Source organism: Pleurodeles waltl, chromosome 2_1 (assembly GCF_031143425.1).
Source record: "Pleurodeles waltl isolate 20211129_DDA chromosome 2_1, aPleWal1.hap1.20221129, whole genome shotgun sequence".
Lineage (NCBI taxonomy): Eukaryota > Metazoa > Chordata > Amphibia > Caudata > Salamandridae > Pleurodeles > Pleurodeles waltl.
The window spans coordinates 604810215-604830341 of record NC_090438.1 but is presented as its reverse complement, the minus strand read 5'-3'; the positions used below and the strand labels follow the sequence as shown (position 1 = coordinate 604830341).

At 44.1% G+C, this 20127-nt stretch overlaps 1 protein-coding gene across 2 annotated transcripts in view; it reads left to right on the top strand.

Moving 5' to 3' along the window:
* AOAH (acyloxyacyl hydrolase) overlaps window positions 1-20127 on the top strand; it is an 845303-nt gene that overhangs the window by 123461 nt on the left and 701715 nt on the right. For both annotated transcript variants that reach the window (XM_069215577.1, XM_069215569.1), the window contains exon 4: window positions 12724-12823. In XM_069215577.1, the coding sequence (XP_069071678.1) occupies window positions 12724-12823 (100 nt within the window). The remainder of the gene's footprint in view (window positions 1-12723; window positions 12824-20127) is intronic.

The window sequence follows — 20127 nt, the reverse complement described above, 5'->3', positions numbered from 1 at the left end:
ACGCGGAGCACGACCCAGCGCCCTCCAGGGCCCGCGAGGCGCCCCCAGCCCGGTGCCGTGGCGTCAGGAAGGGCAACAGCGTCGGAGCCGAATCAGCCACAGAGACCCCGTCCCAGCCGCCATTTTATTTTTATTTCCCCTCGGAGCCGGTCGGGCTGCGGCGGCAGATCGGAGCCTGCCTTTCGCCACCGCTCACCTCCACCGGCTCCTTGGGATCCAGGGATCACGGGGAGAGTCGAAGCGGCATCCCTCGCTCGGCAAAACCGCGTTAGCTATGGGCGGATGACGGAGGGGTCCAGAGCACTCTCAGAGTGCGACCGCCATCTTGACGCCCGAAGCCACGCCCCCCTTCTTGGTATTTTTATGATGAATACTGAATCCTTCAGGGCACTGCTTCTGGGGTAGGCTCTATGACATTTTTTAGAGCTGCCTCTGTCCGGCAGTGCATGTGTAAGACAGCATGGGAGCAGTGCTTAATTTGAGCCAGTGGTTTCTTCTCCGGTGAGGAGCACCAGCACTTATTTTTTAGGGCTGCCACTTATTTTTTTGCCTCAAGCATTTACTCCGAGTAAAAAACACATATGGGAAAGACGGGGGAAGAGAAAAAGGAAAATGCTTCACAATGGGAGAAAGCAGAAAGCTGCAGGAGTGAGCTAAAGGGGCCGGGAGAGGCTGTAAATGGATTAAAGAGGCCTGCACATTTAATTGCAGCAGCCACATGTTTCAGAGAACTTTGGGCACCGGCACATTTTTATTTACAAATTAAGCACTGCCTGTTAGAGATAGAAATTAAAAGCCAAAAGTGTGCGAGTTTGCAAGCACAGTTATGCCTGTGAGAATGAAATGTGGAACTTGTGTCTGTGTGAAACTGAAGGTGATTCAGAGTATATGAAATGGATGTTTCAGCTCTTTTGTGCCCTCTTTGGCCAGGTCACTGACAGTGCAGAGACACACTCGGCCAAATTCTAAATGTGTTTACATCTAATATTCTGGGAAAGTGACCTGTTTTTAAGTTTGTAACACACCATCATCTCACAATTACTATAAATAATCTCTGTAACGCCCTCCCTTTTCTCATATGTGAGGTACTGTTTTGATATAAAATAAACTTTTTTTATGGAGGTTGCATTAAACACAAACACAACATTTGCCTATAACATGTCAAACATCACCCACATTAAAAATATATTAAAGGAAAACACTATTTAAAGCAATCTGTTTTAATTATTCAAGGTCAGCAGAGCGAGAATCTCTCCAGAACAGAGTTCATTCTATCAGAGGCCTCCTGGAAGGGTGGATCAATGTGCCTGCCATAATGCCTAGAATGAAATATGCAGATCACAGATTTGTTTATGTAGGTAGCTCAGTTGGTTATTGTTTTTGCTGCAGAGATCCTTGTGTTACCTGTAGTTAAAATCCTTGGGATAGAGCTTAATGATTCATGAAGCTGCATCAAGGAAATACATGAAAACAGCAAGGCATACATTGGAAACATTGCTGTTTTTTCCTCAATACGTTGTTATTCTAAGATCGCTAAAGAAGGATTACTTTGGTTAACAATTACCATTTCTTATATAAGTACTATATAAATGGCTATTAGTGTGATAACTCATGGACAGATGCATAATTCATTCTTTCAGTGCATGAAGATTTCTGGCATACAAAGCTTAGAATGTCCAAAAACCTATCTCCTGGCCCCACCCTAAGCATCACCCTTATACCCGCCCCAAACTCCACCCCAGTCCACCACTCTGTTTGGTGAGTACCTGCACTTATGTTTTTCTATTTAAAGCACTGAGTGCAGTTACTTGCTCCACCCAATCACAAACCCAGTTTGCAGTCCAGAAAGACTAGTGCACAGATGTATTTGTTTTCACTTAACACCGCACAGCATTTAAATTTGCTGCTTTGCACGAAGGGGAGGAGTCACCACTGTGCTATATGTACTAAGGATGGCCTGCCGCTGCTGCTGTCATCTCTTACGCTGGTACATAAACAGGCTACCTACCGTAATGCACAGCCTCGAACCATGGCACAGCGAGTGAGCAGACCATTCCAGTACAAATTCCTACGCATGGACATCAGCAAAAGAGTCAGCTGTATTGGGTTTATCTTGTGCACTACAACAACATTGTAATGTGTTGGTTTACTCAAGAAATGAACACACATCCCCTTGTTTGCACCTGCTTCAAGTAAAGTTCAGGAGATCTCAGTGGATCAGGCTTTGCATCAAAACTATTGGGTGTGTGCAAGCATCTACACCCTAGTAAAGCCCCGTTGATGCAGAGCAATGCAAATGACCCAAAGTGGTTTTGGTGTTCTGAAAATGTAACCTTTCAAGCGTAATAATTTTTGTTCAGGATACTAAATAGGGTCACTGATTTGCATCCCTTAGATTGTGCTAGTGCAAAGCCTTAGTAAATATGGCCCTAAGTGTGTTGTGTCGCTCTAAAAAGTAAATCAAATTGCAAATAAGCCACTGGTATCCACTACACCTCTTTATCAAATGGTAATGGTTCCGTTCCATTAAGATAAATTGAGATTCTGTTTAGAGTTCTCCATCAGTTAATCATTTGTAAAAAGAATGTAGTGGATGGTGTACAGCTTCCCCTTGGCCAATAACAGCAGACAGCATCAGGGAGCACTAAATTACACAAAAAAGTGATGCATGGAATGCTTGAATTCATCTCAGCCACTGGGAATTACTCAGGCCGCATCTCAATACATTGGTATTTTGCACAGCATGTCACCTCAGTTTGGACCCAGCTATATGCATATCAGTCTTGACCTGCTCCATTCTGAACAGTCCAGCCCAAACTGTGAAGCCAGGTCCTCCCCGAACTAGAACACAAGTAACCCAGGTCCTATTGCTCCACGCACTGCTGAGACTTCAACACCTTGTCGCAAGCAGGCTATCTCTGTACCGTGAACATTGCAATTGTTCTGCGCGCACTACACCTGTCCTCCCACAATGTCCCTACTGTGTACACTGCCCCTTCTCCCTTACACTCCCTTTTCTGGGAGGGTTGTGTGTGGATATTTGTTTTACTGAATAGGCTCGGCGTTTACCGTTACATATGCTGGCTAACTATTGATCTTTCAGAGTCTGCAAGTGCACTGGGGACCAATATTAATTCAAAACAGACAATCATTTACACATTTGTGTAGGGAGATTGTATGTGAGATACATAAAATGGGAAGCAAAGCTTGCTGATGTTGTTTGCCTATTTGATGCCGTGTGCCCAACGGAGTGAATGCCATTTCATAGTTCTTTGCTGACATTGAACTCTCTTCTTCCACAATAAGTAGTGCTGACCTTTTCAAGCTGGTATTTTGCGAAGCCCTTTAGAATATTTATATCACAGCATTAGAAGCAGAAATGTTTTCATGAAAATGGCACAAAAAGCCATGGGTATTGTGTATTCAAAGCTGAAAAAAGCACAGTGGTGGAAGGATACCTGTTTTGAGTGTAGTGGTGATTAGTAGTGTGAACATGTCTTTTTACTGGTGTTGTGTGAGTGGTGCCTACTGACTCACTCATGTAAAGTTCTGAGTCTTTGTTCTTAAATCATCTTTGCCTGCATAAATGGTGTGTTGCTTCGGATAGCATGTGATACTTGTGTGTGCGTGCTGGGATGTGTGTGTGCGTGTATGTGTCTGTGCATGGTACATAACATGGAGGCCTGTGGGTTCCATTTTGGAAGCTCCACGGGCTGGAAAGGCTAGTGGCAATAAGGACTTCAACCGCCAGACAGAAGATGAATATTGCTGATATTCCTGTGGAATGGGGTGGAAACACACACACTGGATTAAGGTTAGCAGGGCATCCTCTGTGTACATCGAAGGTCTCTTTGATTCCATGAGTTACTACTCAGAGGGGCCTGAGATCATTGTCAAAGAGATGATGGGACTAATAAGTCAGACACTTTGGACCAGTTATTCTTGATAGAAGGGACGGCTTAGGCCTTTCAACCTTGGTAAGTCATGTTTGAGTGGAGGCTGACAGCCAGGTGGGATCCCCAGTTACTCCCTTGGGCTATTTTGTGGGCCAATCAAAACTGGACCCAACACTGCTACGGCAAACTGTCCCTTTTACAAAAGAAAGGGCAGAGGAGAGAGCATTTCAAAGCAACTGACACCCAAAACCCACATTTCAAAGAACCAGACACTAAATCACTTTTGTGTCTAGATTTGGACTCTAACGATGGGAGTATGAGCCCCACACTTTGTTCAACTGCATTGTTCATCAGGCGAAATAAGTTCACCAAGGCTTTGAGCTGCTGCTGCAGGGCTCGGGACCAAGATCTGTCAGTTTTCCAGCTGGATGAATGGCCATCACACAGAATACGTATCCTTTACCTGGAGCACCAGCTTTCTGCCTGCCTGCCTGCCAAGACCAGTGTGCCCTGTGAGGAGGAAGAGCGAGCCTTCATGGGACAAGCCCCAGAGAGGATCCTGATGAGTGGATCCCAGTGAGCAGATTGTGAGGAACTTGGTCCAGTTAGGGCCACAGTTATGAGAGAACTGTCTGCCCTCTTGCAGAAGTTGGTAATTCCTTCAGGGCTACTGTAAAGTTGCAGGCCATCACACATTGCATTTGCCTTCATTGGGGCCATTGCCTGTGTCGGTAACCCACATATGCTAGGATAGAGCCACTGAGACTGTTGGGGCAGTTGCCCTATACAGCCAACCTTGTTGGGGCAGTCGCTCATGCCTGTGACCCCCATATATCAGAAGGGGGGCCTCTAGGACTCTTTGGGTCATCACCTGTGTTGCAGGAGCCCCCACATTCAGAAGAGGAACATGGAAGTAAGATCAGAAAGTTCCCTGCCGCTGCTCCACCAACATTAGGAGCAGGAGCCATGAGGATTAAGAAGCTGCTACACCAGGAAGCCGTTGCCACCTGTGGCCACACAGCTCGCAGCCTACCAAGCACAGTGTAAGCTGCACATCGCCAGATTACCAGAAGATGTTCTTATTCTCCCCAATGCATCTGAAGGTCTCAGTCAGGTAACACTGGAGCAGGACCACTGGTTTGAGGATTGCATGAGCTCAGTGGTGTAGCACCAGAGAAGCTGAACTTTTAAGGCCAAAACCAAACTAGGATGTGCACCACTTGTATGAGCAGCTCCTGTGGGGAAACCTCCATATATCCCCAAGGGATGTGTTGGTTCACATTGAGGAGGGGGGAGAGGATCTGCCGAGAAGGGACACTGCCCAGACCAGTGCTGGGGTGCTAATCTAGAGAGACTTTATGTGTGGATCATTTAGTGTGCTGCATTTTGTGCTTATAAATAAATACTGCTTTTCTTACCAAAAGTAAGTATTGAACTGAGCAACCATATAATTTTTTTAGTCTTGAGCCTATGCCTGTCTTGCACTTACCTTCCCTTGAAAAGCCTTGTACTGTTTGACTAACGTTACCATAATAGATAAGTGTGTAGGTCAGGCCCTCGGAGAACATGAGTAAAAAAACACAACCCTCATGGTTGGTCCCAGTAATCCTTGTTTGTCTTGTGGCCCTCTGAAAGGGGTCCTGACAGTTAGAGTACAGCAAGTTTTTTGTGCTGAGGCAAAAGGTGAAACCTTGTACAGGTAGGCTATGAGCCAGGTGACAGATAGAATCACTGTAAACCGTTTTAGAGATAGAAGGTAGGAGTTTGCTTATCTCAACATGATTAGCTATTTACAAAAATTGTGAATTTCATAATTCTATTTTGGCAGAGAGGTAAATACCAACAATAAAATGTACAGATCTGAGAACTGTGTCTACCACCACGCTTCTACCCCTCTAAAAACTTCATTTCAGCTGGCAGGCCCAGAATAAAACAATTGCACATCACTTGATCCCATGCCTTTTGAAATGCATAAAACTATAGTATGTCATAAATTAGTGAGGTTTATTGCGTGTTTGTAAACAATGGTGCACAGACTAGGATTAAAATCACGGTGTGCCTGTGTGCCTTGCAGGGATAGAGAATAGAACTTTTAAAATGAGTTCCTTAATCATCTTTTTCCAGAAAGAGGTTGTCCCATTTTAGATTGAATCATGATTGGCCTAACTTCCCAATAAGTATGCTCGAGCCTGTAAAATTAGTTTACGGGTATTGTCCCCTCTTGCAAAAAATCCAGCCAAACGTCCCCAGTCATGATCATGCCTATCTATTGAGGCAGTCAAAAACCAGCATTTATGCAGAAGTGGCTGACATCTCTTTAATACTTTGCACTTCTTGTCAGTAGTGACTAAAGGTTGTGACAACTTAAGTTGTGGGTCTTTGTTTAAAGGTCCTATTTCTGAAGTCCTTCAAGTGTCTACTTAGGCACTTCAGCCAACCATCAAACTATCCAGAGGGATGTTCATAAGACATTAACTGTTGTTGCCACTAGGAAATGCATATTATGGATATGGTCACTGGAGATAGTTTTGACTCTGGTGACAGGATAACCCTGATCCTGGCCACCGGCATTGTGTAGTCTGAGGTGGGTTAAAGCAGAGGTCTTAACCGCCATCTTGAAAAGCGAAGAGATAAAAGTTGCTGAAGAAAAAAAAATCAATAGCCGTATTTATATAAGAAATACATTATTTACCAAGGTCAAAACATTTCTCTTTGAGTGCTCTGGCAAACCACTATTAACTCTGTCCCCCAGAGTTAAGGATTCTGGGTTTATCTGTAACTCCGGTGGGTGGATTTAATGGGGAATACAGACATGGCCCTGAGATTCCACTGAAAAATTTGAAATTACCAAGGAAATTGGTAATTTGGCGTCCGATTCAATGTTCCCTCTAATGATTTTCTTCAATGAGCAGCAACAATATGTTTGTGGGCACATTATCCTCTGCTGTGTGCAAGATCAAGAGTAGTGATGATCCACTTATTGGGAGTGAGAAAGCTATCACATCTGAGAGGTGGTGAAGCATTAGTTAATAGTGGTAGTAGGCTGAAGAGGCCCAGCCAAATTGATTATCATAAACAATCAGCATAAGTGAAGCAAGTATGTCTTCCATTGCTTCTGATAGGGATCTACTTCTACAATTTGGACTCTTCATTTGCTCCCCAGGGAGCCCAGCATTCTTGGCAGACGGTGTCAAAATGGTATTTTTTGCCAACTGTAAACAATCACCTGCCACCCCTCCCCCCCCAACAAGATATTTTGAGCAAATCAGGTGACCTATGCCATTTTAACTGAAAATTGCTACACAACGAGAGACTAACAACAGTAATCATATTTGCATTAATATACAAAGAAAGGAGACTGCAATCAGATTAAAAGAACACATTAGTACAACCAAACACATGCAAATAATTGCAAAACTCTATTTTAAAGAAATCTTTATTTCGCAGTTTGCCATAAAAGCGCAATAAATTTCAGGACCAATTTGAACATTACAACAAAAATCATTAAAAAATACATAGTAAGTGAAAACAGTCACTATAAAATTCATATGTGAATTAGTAGTAAAGCACGTAATTCATTAAATAAATAATATACATAAAGAAAGCTAAAATTAATCTCTAGCTTTAAAATGCAAAATAACCTCACATCTATTGAATGAGTACCCACATTTCTCTTTAACCATTCAGCAAGATACGGCAGAAAAATGCACATCAAGCAGATCCCTATACCTCCAGGAAACCTGAAGCTCTTGATAGCAGACACACCTTTTTCCTGACCCTCCACATAGAAAAAATAACGGGAGACAGCAAAGACCAAGCTCTACCTCACATCAGTTTTTAAAATTCGGAGGGCCTCTACATATTGGCTAATACCCAAATTCCAGCAAACTGGAACTAGCCATTTTCTCCTTCCGGCCAGTAGGCTGGACAGAAGAACAAAACATGCCCTTCTGTTTTCCTAGTAAAACCACAAAAGGGGCAGGCTATCCTGGCTGGCTCAGGTACTCTAGCCCAATTGGTGGTAAACAAGGCAAACGGTATGGTACTATACCTGAACTGTAGATATAGTTTCCTTGCTAATGAAGGCTCTATTGCATCAAGAAAGTGCTGAAACTTAAACTCGACCTTTGTCAAAAGGAAAGAATCAGTTAGGATACCAAAGGAGGGTTGTGTGTGCAAAATGCTTGGCTTCAATTGAATGTAATTCCCCTGCAAAGTTGATTTTGAAGTCTTCACAGCCTATCTTTTTCAAGGTCTCTCTTATGTACTGACTCCAGGGTATCCTTCCTGCACCAGAAATTCCTAGAACTTCCTTCAGACCCTCTTGGTAGGAGCTAAGCTCAGGTGTGGCCCATATACATTTCTAAAATAAGATTGGTCTTACTCCCACATTGTCTGTAATAGGCCATAACCCAAATCAAGCCAAGGGGGGAGCAGAGTTGTGCTCATTAGTAGTCCTGTCGTTTGGCGTATGAAACAATTTTCTACTATACTATTGCCAATTTGGCCACATCCATGTGACCCCAAAGCTCTGCACCATAGAGAGCTGCTCCGAAAACCTGCTTCTTAAAAATTTGGATCGTCGGTGAAATTGGGAGGAAGTTTGAGCTTTGTTGTACTCTAACCAACCCCCCAATGTATTGTTCTAATTTTAGCCTATGTTTTTCAATGTGACACCGCCAGTCAAACTATTCTGTTAATGTGAGCTCTTGGTAATCAAGCGTGTGAACACGATCCAAAAAGGACCCTATGAGCTTTGGATTAGATCTTGTAGAGTGGCAAGAATTTAAAACCATGTATTTGGTTTTTGCCACACTAATTTTTAGGCCCCTCTGGGTACAAAAATTCTCAAAACCATTTAAGATGTTTTGAAGCCCCATAGGTGTGTTCAACAATAGGAGTATATCATTGGCAAACATTAAGGCACAAGCTTTAATGTTTGCCAGGCATGGGGGATCCCATCACAGAGGTTAAAAAATGGGACCAGGCCATTAACATAGAGTGTGAAGAGAGTCGGGGCAATGACGCAGCCATGGCTTACTCCTCTATTTTTGGGAAGTATCAGTCAGGCTTATTGGCCTGTAGTTACTGGGCTCCGAGGCAGATCCCTTCTTGTGGATTGATATTATCTCTGCCCCTGCCCAAGTTGAAAGAATTGGTGCCCCTGACATGACACAATTAAATAATAGTACGATATAGGGACCCAACACACATTAACTTCCCTCTTGAACAAGTCGCCCTGAATTTTGTCCAGCCCTGGGTCTTTGTTTGGCACTGTCTTACTAACTGCAGTTCTAACTTCTTGCAATGTAATGGCTATAAATTCTTTATTAATGGTCCCTTGTGCCTCCCATACTTGTTCATATATCAAAGAGGTGTACGAGGCAGAACTGTCTGCTCCCTCTGGTGAATATAAACTGGAGAAGTGGGCAACCCAATCAGCAGCAGAGACGCTGTTTACAATCGGACAGTACCCCTCCTGAACACCTAAGGACACTAGGTTCCAGAAGACTCGCTGGTCACCTTTCCTAACTGCGTGCACCAGGCCGTCCCACCTCCGCTCTTCCCATTCTCTTTTAGCATTTTTAATGGTCTTCCTGTAGGCCTCCCTTCACACTTTAATCTCCCCCGTCATGCTGTTTAATAGCAGACATTAGAGCAGACCTTGCTTCTTTACAGACATTGCTGAACTATGACTGCGGGGTTCTCCTCCCAAAAGCCCTTTTTGTTACCTATGAAAATACTCTTTTAACCCTGAAAATAGTTTATTGTTGATGAGACTAATTGTTCTCAGGTGTTCCATCTGTTCTAGGACTTCATCCAATGTTAGGATCTCCTGCATACTGCCTGCAACTAAATTATATGCATCCCCAAGCTGCTCTTGTGCAAGAGTCATAGAGGACCACTTACCTCTTCGCATATCACTAGTTGGTAGCAATGTGTGGTCAAACGGTTCACTAACTATGGCCCTCCTGAAACATACAGGGAGTCGATGGTCAAGACCAAGGCGTTATGATCGCTATCTTGTCTAGGTAATACAGCCATATTAATCACAAATTGCCATGCTCTAACTTCCACCACTATGTAATCAATGAGGCTGGTGCCTGGGAAGCAGTTAAATGTATGGTTCCCTTCCCTGTCTTAAACAGTTCTACCATTCCCAGCTCTTAGGCCTTGTCTCATAGTTAAAGCATTGATGTGTATTGCTAAGGGAGTCCACATTTCAATCAGGGGAATTGCCAACTTGTGAATGCCACAGGCACTGTCTTCATCCACTGTAATTGCTTATATATTGTCGTCCAGAGGCTCAAATTGACAATTGACGTTCCCCCGCAACAAATTTCAATGCTTCTACCGGCGCAAAAGCCATGTCCTTCCTTGTCTTAAGTAAACATTGTAAATGTATACTATTTGGAAAGGAGAAACCAAGGATACACCCAGTATGTCAGGGGAATCAATCAGTATTTCCTGTACCCTTCAGGATGTTAATGTGCTTATCCAGGTTGTTAAGCCCTCTGAGGGCCTTCCCATGTCTTTAAATTGAGCATCTTTGCTAAAGATAACATAGCTTCCCCGATACACCGGCTTAGTAGACCAGGTATGCATGTCTATAAACTTAGCCCAATCTATGGATTCAAGTTTTGGAGATAGCCCTGCTATATTCCAAGACAACACTTTGGGATGAGTGGCAGAGCAGATTGCTCCTTGCTTGCTGGAAATGTCAGAGCTATAAGGCCTACCCTGGCCATCGAGCAGTGCTATTTGCATTCAGGTTGTAGCGTATGTACTGATATCTGAATCCCATATTCTGATTATTGGCTCCAAATGTGTCACTGTGAAGGGCATTAGTGCTCTGGTAACAGTTTGGTTTGACCTGCTATGTGTCAACTGGGGATTCTCGACCAATGCCTCCAGGGGGTTGTTAGTTCCTACAGTGCTGCATGTCTCCACTCCCATGTTTTTTAACTCACCTGCAATGTTCTGGATCCCAACTATTAGGGAAACCAGATTACTGCACCCTGGGGTCAGAAATTCCTTGTGCGTCTTCCTAGGCCCACCTGCTATGCCTCTCGGGCATGTCTTTTGCTCAGGCAAGAAAAAAAGGTGTCAGCCCTTAAATATAAGTGCTGGTGTCCCGCACCGAAAACACTGTCTCAAATTAAGCACTGCTTTTGACACCCACGACTCAAGTTAACCACTGCAGTTTCTATCCTCCGATGTTTCATGGAAGAGATATCTCACAAAGTCTTCTTAGTAACTGGCCAAAAATATCTTTAAAAATTAGCACACTGTTGCACCCAAGTTGGAAATGTCTGCTCATTTTCTGCTACTTCATCCATCTGGGTCAAGGGGATGAAACGCTAAGACAGAATCCCTGGGAGAACAAAATCCGAAGGTGTGGAAGACACCTAACCCCTCCTTGAGAGCTGAACACAATCATTAAACACACTGTTACATAAAGTTCAACAACAACCGCCCAAATAAATATCAACTGTGAATACATTTGAGCTTTGTTTGAAAATGAGCCTACAATACGCTTCTTCAGCGCTTCTTTTATGTGTGATATGTAAAGTTTTTAACATTGGGGTACAGAACAGTGAAATCTTTGGTAGTCTGACAGAGAAGAGTGACAGCTCTAAATTCAAGTGCCAGCTCTGTCTCATTAAAGATACACCAGCCCTCCAAGGAGGCACTGTTACTGTCTACTACGAGTATGGCAGCCCAGCTAAAAAGTAGTGGTACTATGTATTATAAGGATGGCAGCCCTGCTGAGAAGTACTGATACTGCCTATGACACGTAAAGCAGCCCTCTTGGAAGATATTGGTACTCTCGATTACAGGTATGGCAGCCTCGCTGAGAGCAGCACTACTCAGAAGTGCTGATTCGGTCATTATTAGTGCGGCAGTCCTTGTGTGACGCGCTGGTGCTTGTCGGTGGTAGTACATCAGCCATGCTGAGCAGTGCTTGTTCTTCTAAGTGTATAGCACCAATACTGAGAAGTGCTGATTCTGTCATTATTAGTGCATTAGCCCTTGTGAGAAGTGATTGTGCTTGTCGGTGGTAGTACATCAGACATGCTGAGCAGTGCTTGTTCTCCTAAGTGTATAGCACCAATACTGAGAAGTGCTGATTATGTCATTATTAGTGCATTAGCCCTTGTGAGAAGTGCTGGTGCTTGTCGGTGGTAGTACATCAGACATGCTGAGCAGTGCTTGTTCTCCTAAGTGTATAGCACCAATACTGAGAAGTGCTGATTATGTCATTATTAGTGCATTAGCCCTTTTGAGAAGTGCTGGTGCTTGTCGGTGGTAGTACATTAGCCCTGCTGAGCAGTGCTTGTTCTTCTAAATGTATAGCACCAATACTGAGAAGTGCTGATTCTGTCATTATTAGTGCATTAGCCCCTGTGAGAAGTGCTGGTGCTTGTCGGTGGTAGAGGAGTGCTGATGCTGTCCTAAGTGCAGAGCGGCACTACTGAGAAGTACTCATTCTGTCATCATTAGTGCAGCAGCCTTTGTGAGAAGTGCTTGTCGGTGTTAGTACATCAGCCGTGCTAAGCAGCTCTGGTACTGTCCTTAGTGTAGAGCAGCGCTACTGAGAAGTGCTGATATTGTGCATTTCTAGTTTGAACTTGACTGCTGATAAAACTTGATAATGTAACATTTAAAACTGATATAAAGATAAAATGTGCCAGTATTACTTACACAGGACTTGACGGGTTCCTTAAGCACATTTCACAGAAGTCTCATTCACCTATTTCCAATCCTAGCACTCTGTATTTTGCAAAAAACGTATTACCGACGTGTGTATTCTATTTTCCTTCAGGTTAAACATGGAAATGAACGCAGACGTGGTGTGTAACGCCGTGAACGTGTGTAAACAGGAGCCGGGTTTACCCGTCTGCCACATGTACAAGACGTCACAGGTCAGTTGCTTTCTCCAACCCATTTGCAGATCGTTTGTTAAGGCATTCCTCGACTTCTAATTAGCGCGTTAGTGACCATCAATCAGAAGAAGGCGCTACATTATGAAGACACAAGAAACACACTCGATTAGAAATGCTCTTAGTCCCACGCCTTAATCAAATTACGTTATCATTGGCCCCGTCGAATGCCAGGTGGTTGTTTCCTCCGCTACTGCATTTGCTCGTGAAATTCCCTTGACTACGGGTGCCAGTCGATGCCAACAAAAATATGTACTTTGCACTGGTCAAATATTAAAAACTACAATGGGCATCGTAGTTTACTTTTACAACCCAAAAGAAGATTGTAGGAGCACCTTCCTTAAGATACGACTGCTTTAAAAAAAATATATATATCTTAATTACAACTACTAGAAATGTTTAACATTTTTTTCAGAAGGCTGATTGTACATACGTACGTGGGTCAATTCACAAATGTTTTTTCATGGGAAAGAATGAGTTACGCCTTGAAGAAGTTGTTAAAGAGGCAGAGGTACAGTTGATGTGCTTCAAAAAATTGAATGGCTGCGCCCAAGGGTAGTCAACATGTGCTTACGGTAACATCTAATGCATACTCTCTACATGGATGCAGGGAGAGTTGACACGAGGCCTATGCTATGCAATACAAAGTGAGTGAGGTGGTGAAAGAAGTCTTTACTGTGCGGAGATATTTATGTAATCCTACCCCTTCCTCACTTTCCCATCTGCCCCTGTTTGTTTTACACAAATGGCCTTCTCTTCGAATGGTCTTTGGGAGATGCTTCAGGTTGTTTTTGTTTGTGCTTCACCAACACTGTATAAGGCTCCGTAGCTGGAGTGCACTCAAAGGGCACCCCTGCGCATGGTAGATGTCAGGATAAGGAGAGCCCAGTGGATGCTGGCATCTGACAGATATGTTTGGGCACAGTTACTTTCAATGTTACCCTGTGTATCTACTGGCCTTCTTGTTAAATAACCATATTCTCCCATAAGAGGGAGACTGTGTACAATATAGTTGTGACCTTTTGAGGTCAAGATGGACGTTCCTTGCGTTACACTGAAGGCCATTCTGGATTCCATTATGTTAAAGCTGCTCCAGGATTTGAAGAATACATAGAAGTTTTGACAAAACCTGGTTTCTAGTTTGCAACAACCAATGAGTCATGAAGCTTGTCAAAAGCACCACCAGGATTAGACCACTTTGGCTACTGGTGCAGAGGAGCGTCCTGTTTTGCCCAGCAACAGCTTAACCCTACTTCTAACGTCTGCCTTCTGGTGTCCTGATGTCAGGTTTGACATCCACCACAGGCATAGGCACCACTTCCCTAGCCCCTTTCCTTCTCACTAAGCTGTAAAGAGAGCAAAACAGTAGCAGTGGGGAAGAAGGGGTTAGAGAAAATAGTAACCAAACAAAGTAAACCAAAGCAAAAAAAATAGAATAATGAAATAACGTAACACATTGATTACCTAAAATAAGCCTAAACTGTTGAGTTTCCACTGTTTATGGAAAGTCTTCTAGCAAGGTTTTTCTAAAGGAGATGTTGTCACTGGGATACCTTACTATACCATAAACCCTAGCGCCATATCATCAGAGAACAGCAATATGTTCACAGTAGAACAAATTGTCCCAAGATGGGAAACACACTGAGCTAGCACCAATGTAATGCATGTCTACATCCCAGAAGACCGAGTTGTTGATTTCACAAAGAGAACAAAGGATTTCAAGTACTGAACTGACAAGTCCTTCTGTAGGCAGTGATACTCTGAGGGCAGGGGGCGGAAATGTTTTAGTTCCTGTAAGTAAACAGAGTTGTAGGAATGCCACTTACAACTCTAATACTAAGGCGGCTCCCTACTAGCTGCAGCCACGGAAAGCAATGGCCACAGAGGAAAAAAAACCTACTGAACTACCATGTAGGTTGAGAGTCATCAAAGCAAACCATCACCGTCAATTCACCCATTAATAACGATCCTGAAGACGGGCTGAAGAGGAAAGCTTACAGCAAGGTAATTTCAGTGTCTCAAAGCAGCATGCTGTGCAACAACAAGGACCCAGGGAGCTTGTTCCAAAATGGCTGAAATCTCTATATTGCATGAAGTAGTGTTATCACACAAGAAAACCAGTTGGCTTGCATATCTTTCTTTCTTGTCTGGGTCTTTGCATGGTCATCAATTCACCACAATGCCAGGGGTAGCGTAAGTGACACCACACGACCATTTCATCTTTACTTTTAATCACACACACATACTTACACATACACACAACCTCACTCATACACACACTCTATTTTACACAAGCACACTCTCACCCGCAAGCATGCACACAGCATACATTTAAATGTGGTTTTTACTTACCTCAGCTACCAAGGAGGGTCATATTCCAGCTAACTGTGCTCCATTTTGTATTATACTATTAGTGAATAATATAATATTACTCACTATCAATGTAATAAAAAAACTGGTTGACAACAAGGAAGTGGAGCGCCAATCAGCGTCCATAAGGACGAGCTGTCCTTTTGTTCCTGGCGTTGATTTTGCCAATTCTGAGGCCAGGAGTCGCAAGGGCAGTGCCAGGGGCCACATGGGGCAATCTGGGGGTCACAGCCTAAATGACATCCATGGGTCTTTGGGTATGGCTATTTGCAAAAGAAAAGAAAGGCAGTGTCATATTAACAAGTACATGTGGCAAACATTATTAGATGGGCTCAAGACATTGTGTGTTACACCTTACTTCCCCTGTAAGTCGAATCATTATGTCATGTGCTGGAGGGCAGGTATCTTTTAATGTATCCCTCTGTCTCCAGCCTAGAAAGCCTGACAGTCTGCCTTAAAAGACACTTTCTGTGATATTTGACAGGGAGCCTGAATCTGAGGGCGGTAAACCTTTTTATTGGGCCTAAAATCTCTATAAGGACCCCTGGTTCACCATCTACTTGCCTTCTGGAGTCACTGTCCTGTACCAAATTTGACCTTTTGGCAGAAACGTTTTATAGTAGTAGCGCTGAGACTGATGTGCAAAGAACATTACAAACTGTTGCCTGGAACAACACTAGGATCAAAAGAAAAGGCTGAAGTACCTGTCCATTCTTGGGAGAAGGTGCCTATGTCTGCCTGATGTAGAAAGGTGCTGCCCCTGTCTCAAAGAGACAGGTCCAGGGTCCACAGGAATGCCTCACTAACAGACTCACTCAAGCACAGAGCCTATGCGAGAGCCATGGGAGTAGACCTGCTGACCTGGACTGAGTCCAAAGCAAAACTGTATGCTCACAAGTCTGTCAACAATATGCCAGAGACACTGTAGGACAGTATCTGCTGGTGAGCCTCCAATACCCTCTGAACCTTCTCCTTGTGCACCTGCTCTTCTGCACAGTTAAGAGACTGGCCCAATAACCCAGAACTGGGCAGGCAGTGTGAAATCAGTGTCACTGCATGGCATGGTGATCTGCTGGGTTGTTCAAATCTATAATTCGCGAGGTTGAGACGAACACTATGGCAATCCCCATTTCTTCTGAGGCCATCGAGGTGCATTTCATTATGTGGATCCTGTCTCACTGAGCCATCACATTACAACCGTTCCCAAGTTATCATGAATACTAGTTTTGATATCACCACTCCTAAACTAGTCCTCACTCTTGTCAGGACTACCTTGACAGGTATGTGACCATGGTTTCATCAATGCCCCTGACACTAGATACCTTGACTACACCCAACAATTTTAGTAGTACAGGGCCATAATATTGTCATGGGCCCTTTGGTGTTAACTGTTGGTTCCAATTTGTTTATTGGCCCAATTATCAACTTAGAATTTCACTATAACCAGTTTTACACTTTTAAGTCTCACCCGACTTACGATTGGTAACCACATCACTGACACAGAAGCCTTAAGTTTGCATACCCTGGTCAGTTATTTGAGTCAAAATATTGTTTAGTTCCCATCTGCCTTCCAGTAGCTCAACCATCAGGGGTTTTGTGTTCCTCTGTAAAGTAATTTGGCTGGTAGGTTTTGGGTTTCTGATTTGTGTGGGGTTTTGCTCAGCCACTGGTGCACTTGCTTAAATCCACCATGTTGTTGTCTTTGGGACCCTGGCCATACATAAACTAGGAAAATGGTCAAATGCATCAGAGTCCCTGAGATGCTCTGTAAACCAGTGTCTGGGCCCCACACTTCATTTAGTAGAGAATGGATCGTGAAACCTATAATAAAACTTAGAGATCCAGCAGGGTCTAGAGATTTCTGAAGCTTTATTTTCTCTGGCTCGTAAGTTAACTTTACTGTCAAAACCGTTATGGGGTTTGTTGGACTTTTGCTTTTGCAGGGTCATCCCCAGACTTTTTTGCCTCCTGCCTCCTATATTTTTCTGACATGTTGCTGTTGGCTTTTCAACTCTGAGCACTTTACCACTGCTAACCAGTGCTAAAGTGCATATGCTCTCCTGTTTAAATTGTATGTAAGTGGTTTATCCATGATTGGCATATTTGATTTACCAGTAAGTCCCTAGTAAGGGGCACTAGAGGTGCCAGGGCCTGTAAATCAAATGCTACTAGTGGGCCTGCAGCACTGGTTGTGCCACCCACATAAGTAGCTCTGTAATCATGTCTCAGACCTGCCACTGCAGTGTCTGTGTGTGTATTTTTACACTGTAAAGTCGACTTGGCAAGTGTACCCACTTGCCAGGCCTAAACCTTCCCTTTCCTTACATGTAAGGCACCCCTAAGGTATGCCCTAGGTAGCCCCAAGGGCAGGGTGCAGTGTATGGATAAGGTAGGACATATAGTAATGTGGTTTATATGTCCTGACAGTGAAATACTGCCAATTTCGTTTTCACTGTTGCAAGGTCTGTCTCTCTCTCATAGGATAATATGGGGGCTACCTTTAAATATGATTAAAGTGTAGATTCCCCTAGAGAAGAGATGGACAGGTGGAGTTTGGGATCCCTGAACTCACAATTTAAAAATGCATCTTTTAGTAAAGTTGATTTTGAGATTGTGAGTTTGGAAATGCCACTTTTAGAAAGTGAGCATTTTCTTGCTTAAACCATTCTGTGACTCTGCCTTGTTTGTGGATTCCCTGTCTGGGTCAGTTTGACAGTTGGGTTGTTTTTCACCTCACACCAGACAGTGACACAAAGGGAGCTGGGGTGTGATCTGCATTTCCTGATTAGCCATCTCTGCTAGGAGGGAGGGGTGGAGTGGTCACTCTCATCTGAAAGGACTGTGCCTGCCTCTGACAATGCTGTCTCCAGCCCCCTGGTGTGTGTCTGAGGCCTTGCCTGGGCAAGGCAGGATTTCACAAGCAGGTGTGAGTCCCCTTTGAAGGAAGGTGACTTCAAAGACTAAAATGGGTATAAGAAGGGCACCCAAACTTACAAACTTTAGAAACACTTCTGGAATCAAGAGGAACCTCTGCCTGGAGAAGAGCTGATCGCTGAGGAACAAGTGCTGCCCTGCCTGTGACTGTGCTTTGTGGAGCTTTCCTGCAGTGCTGCTTCTGCCAGAGTAAGAGGGCAAAGACTGGACTTTGTGTGCCTTCCATCTTGAAGAAGAAATCTCCAAGGGCTTGATGTAGAGCTTGCCTCCTGTTGTTGAAGTCTCAGGGATAGCAAAGACTTCTTCCTGCCAGCACCTGGAGTCTCTGGAGAGACCCCTACTCTGCTCTGTGGTGCCCTTCCAGTTCCTGGGACCCTGAAAGGAGAGGCTGGCAGCCTAAGGACAAAAATACACGCACCGAGCGCCGTGCGGAGAAAAGATCGACGCGAATCCGATCGCGGCTGAGAAAACGACGCGACGCCGGTTCCGCAGCTGAGAAACGACGCCGCAGGAAACGCGACCGAAGAATCGACGCCCGGAGCAGGAGAAACGACGCGCAGCATCGCTGACGAAGGCTGAGAGATCGCAACCTGCGCCGCGGGACTTTCGGACCGTCGCGTGGCTGGCTGTTTCGACGCGCATCGCCGTGCCGAGTTGTTTTCGACGCATATAACCGTGCAGGGTTATTTTCGACGCGCACAGCCCGTGCGGGGTTATTTTTGACGCAAACCAGGTACATTTACACGCTAGCAGCGCTAGTGTGTTGTTACAACTACCTAAAGACTCTTTTTATTTTAAACCTTTTAAAAATCATAACTTGACTTGTGTATGTTGGATTTTTGTCGTTTTGGTCTTGTTTTGTCTAGATAAATATTTCCTATTTTTCTAAACTGGTGTTGTGTCATTTTGTAGTGTTTTCATTAAGTTACTGTGTGTGTTGGTACAAATACTTTACGCCCAGCACTCTGAGGTTAAGCCTACTGCTCTGCCAAGCTACCAAGGGGGTAAGCAGGGGTTAGCTGAGGGTGATTCTCTTTTATCCTAACTAGAGTGAGGGTCCTTGCTTGAACAGGGGGTAACCTGACTGTCAACCAAAGACCCCATTTCTAACAGGGTTATTGGGGCAAACAGGGGTTACAAGGCCACAACTGAGGTCGTGATCACTTTCTGCATCTGAGACTGACATGTAGCCTGTGCCCTGGTAAGCAAAGCTCATGTGGCTCAAACGATGTAAACTTCTGGCTGCTCAACTAACATGGACACAAGTGATTGTCTAAAAGGTATTCAGCACCTTGTTTCTGTCAAATCCCTATGTGGACCATGACCTTTTTGCCATCTACCCTTGCAAACAGGTACTCCATGTCATCTTCACACGCCCCAAGCCTTGAGCCACTGGGATCATGGAGACCCTCTTCATATTTGAGTTACTTCCTCTCAACCATAGTTCTGTAAGCACTATAATCCCTGAGGGCAGGGATCTTCCTCCGGTTGACCACCACCTCCAGTACAAACCCAATAGTATTTGGGTGAATATGTTCGATAGCATCAGCATACCTCTCCCAGATGCCCATTACTACAAGGTTGAGCTCTTTGGGTATTTCTCGGTTAGAATGCTGCCTATCAGGGAGGTATTTGCTACATGATCCTTGGCGGAACAATGCAGCTTCTAATGCCATTCCCGGTGTCACTTAAAACACGCCATCCCCTAGAGTCTGAAGATAAACTGCTGCCTTACCTTCTCAATCTGGCTCTAATTAGCAATCCAGTTAAATTTTGGTTTCAGTCCTTGCTTGGACCCTTGGAAACTATTTTTTTCCTTCTGGTTTGTAAGCAGTTGCCTGGGATTATAATTTCCTTTGGATTTGGAAATATGCTGCTCCAGTTTATTGTTTAACCTCTTAGCTAACCACTCATCATCCTCCACAGGAATATCCCTTTCTGTCAAATTAGACAAGAATTGTACGACTGGGGAGCACTTTGAG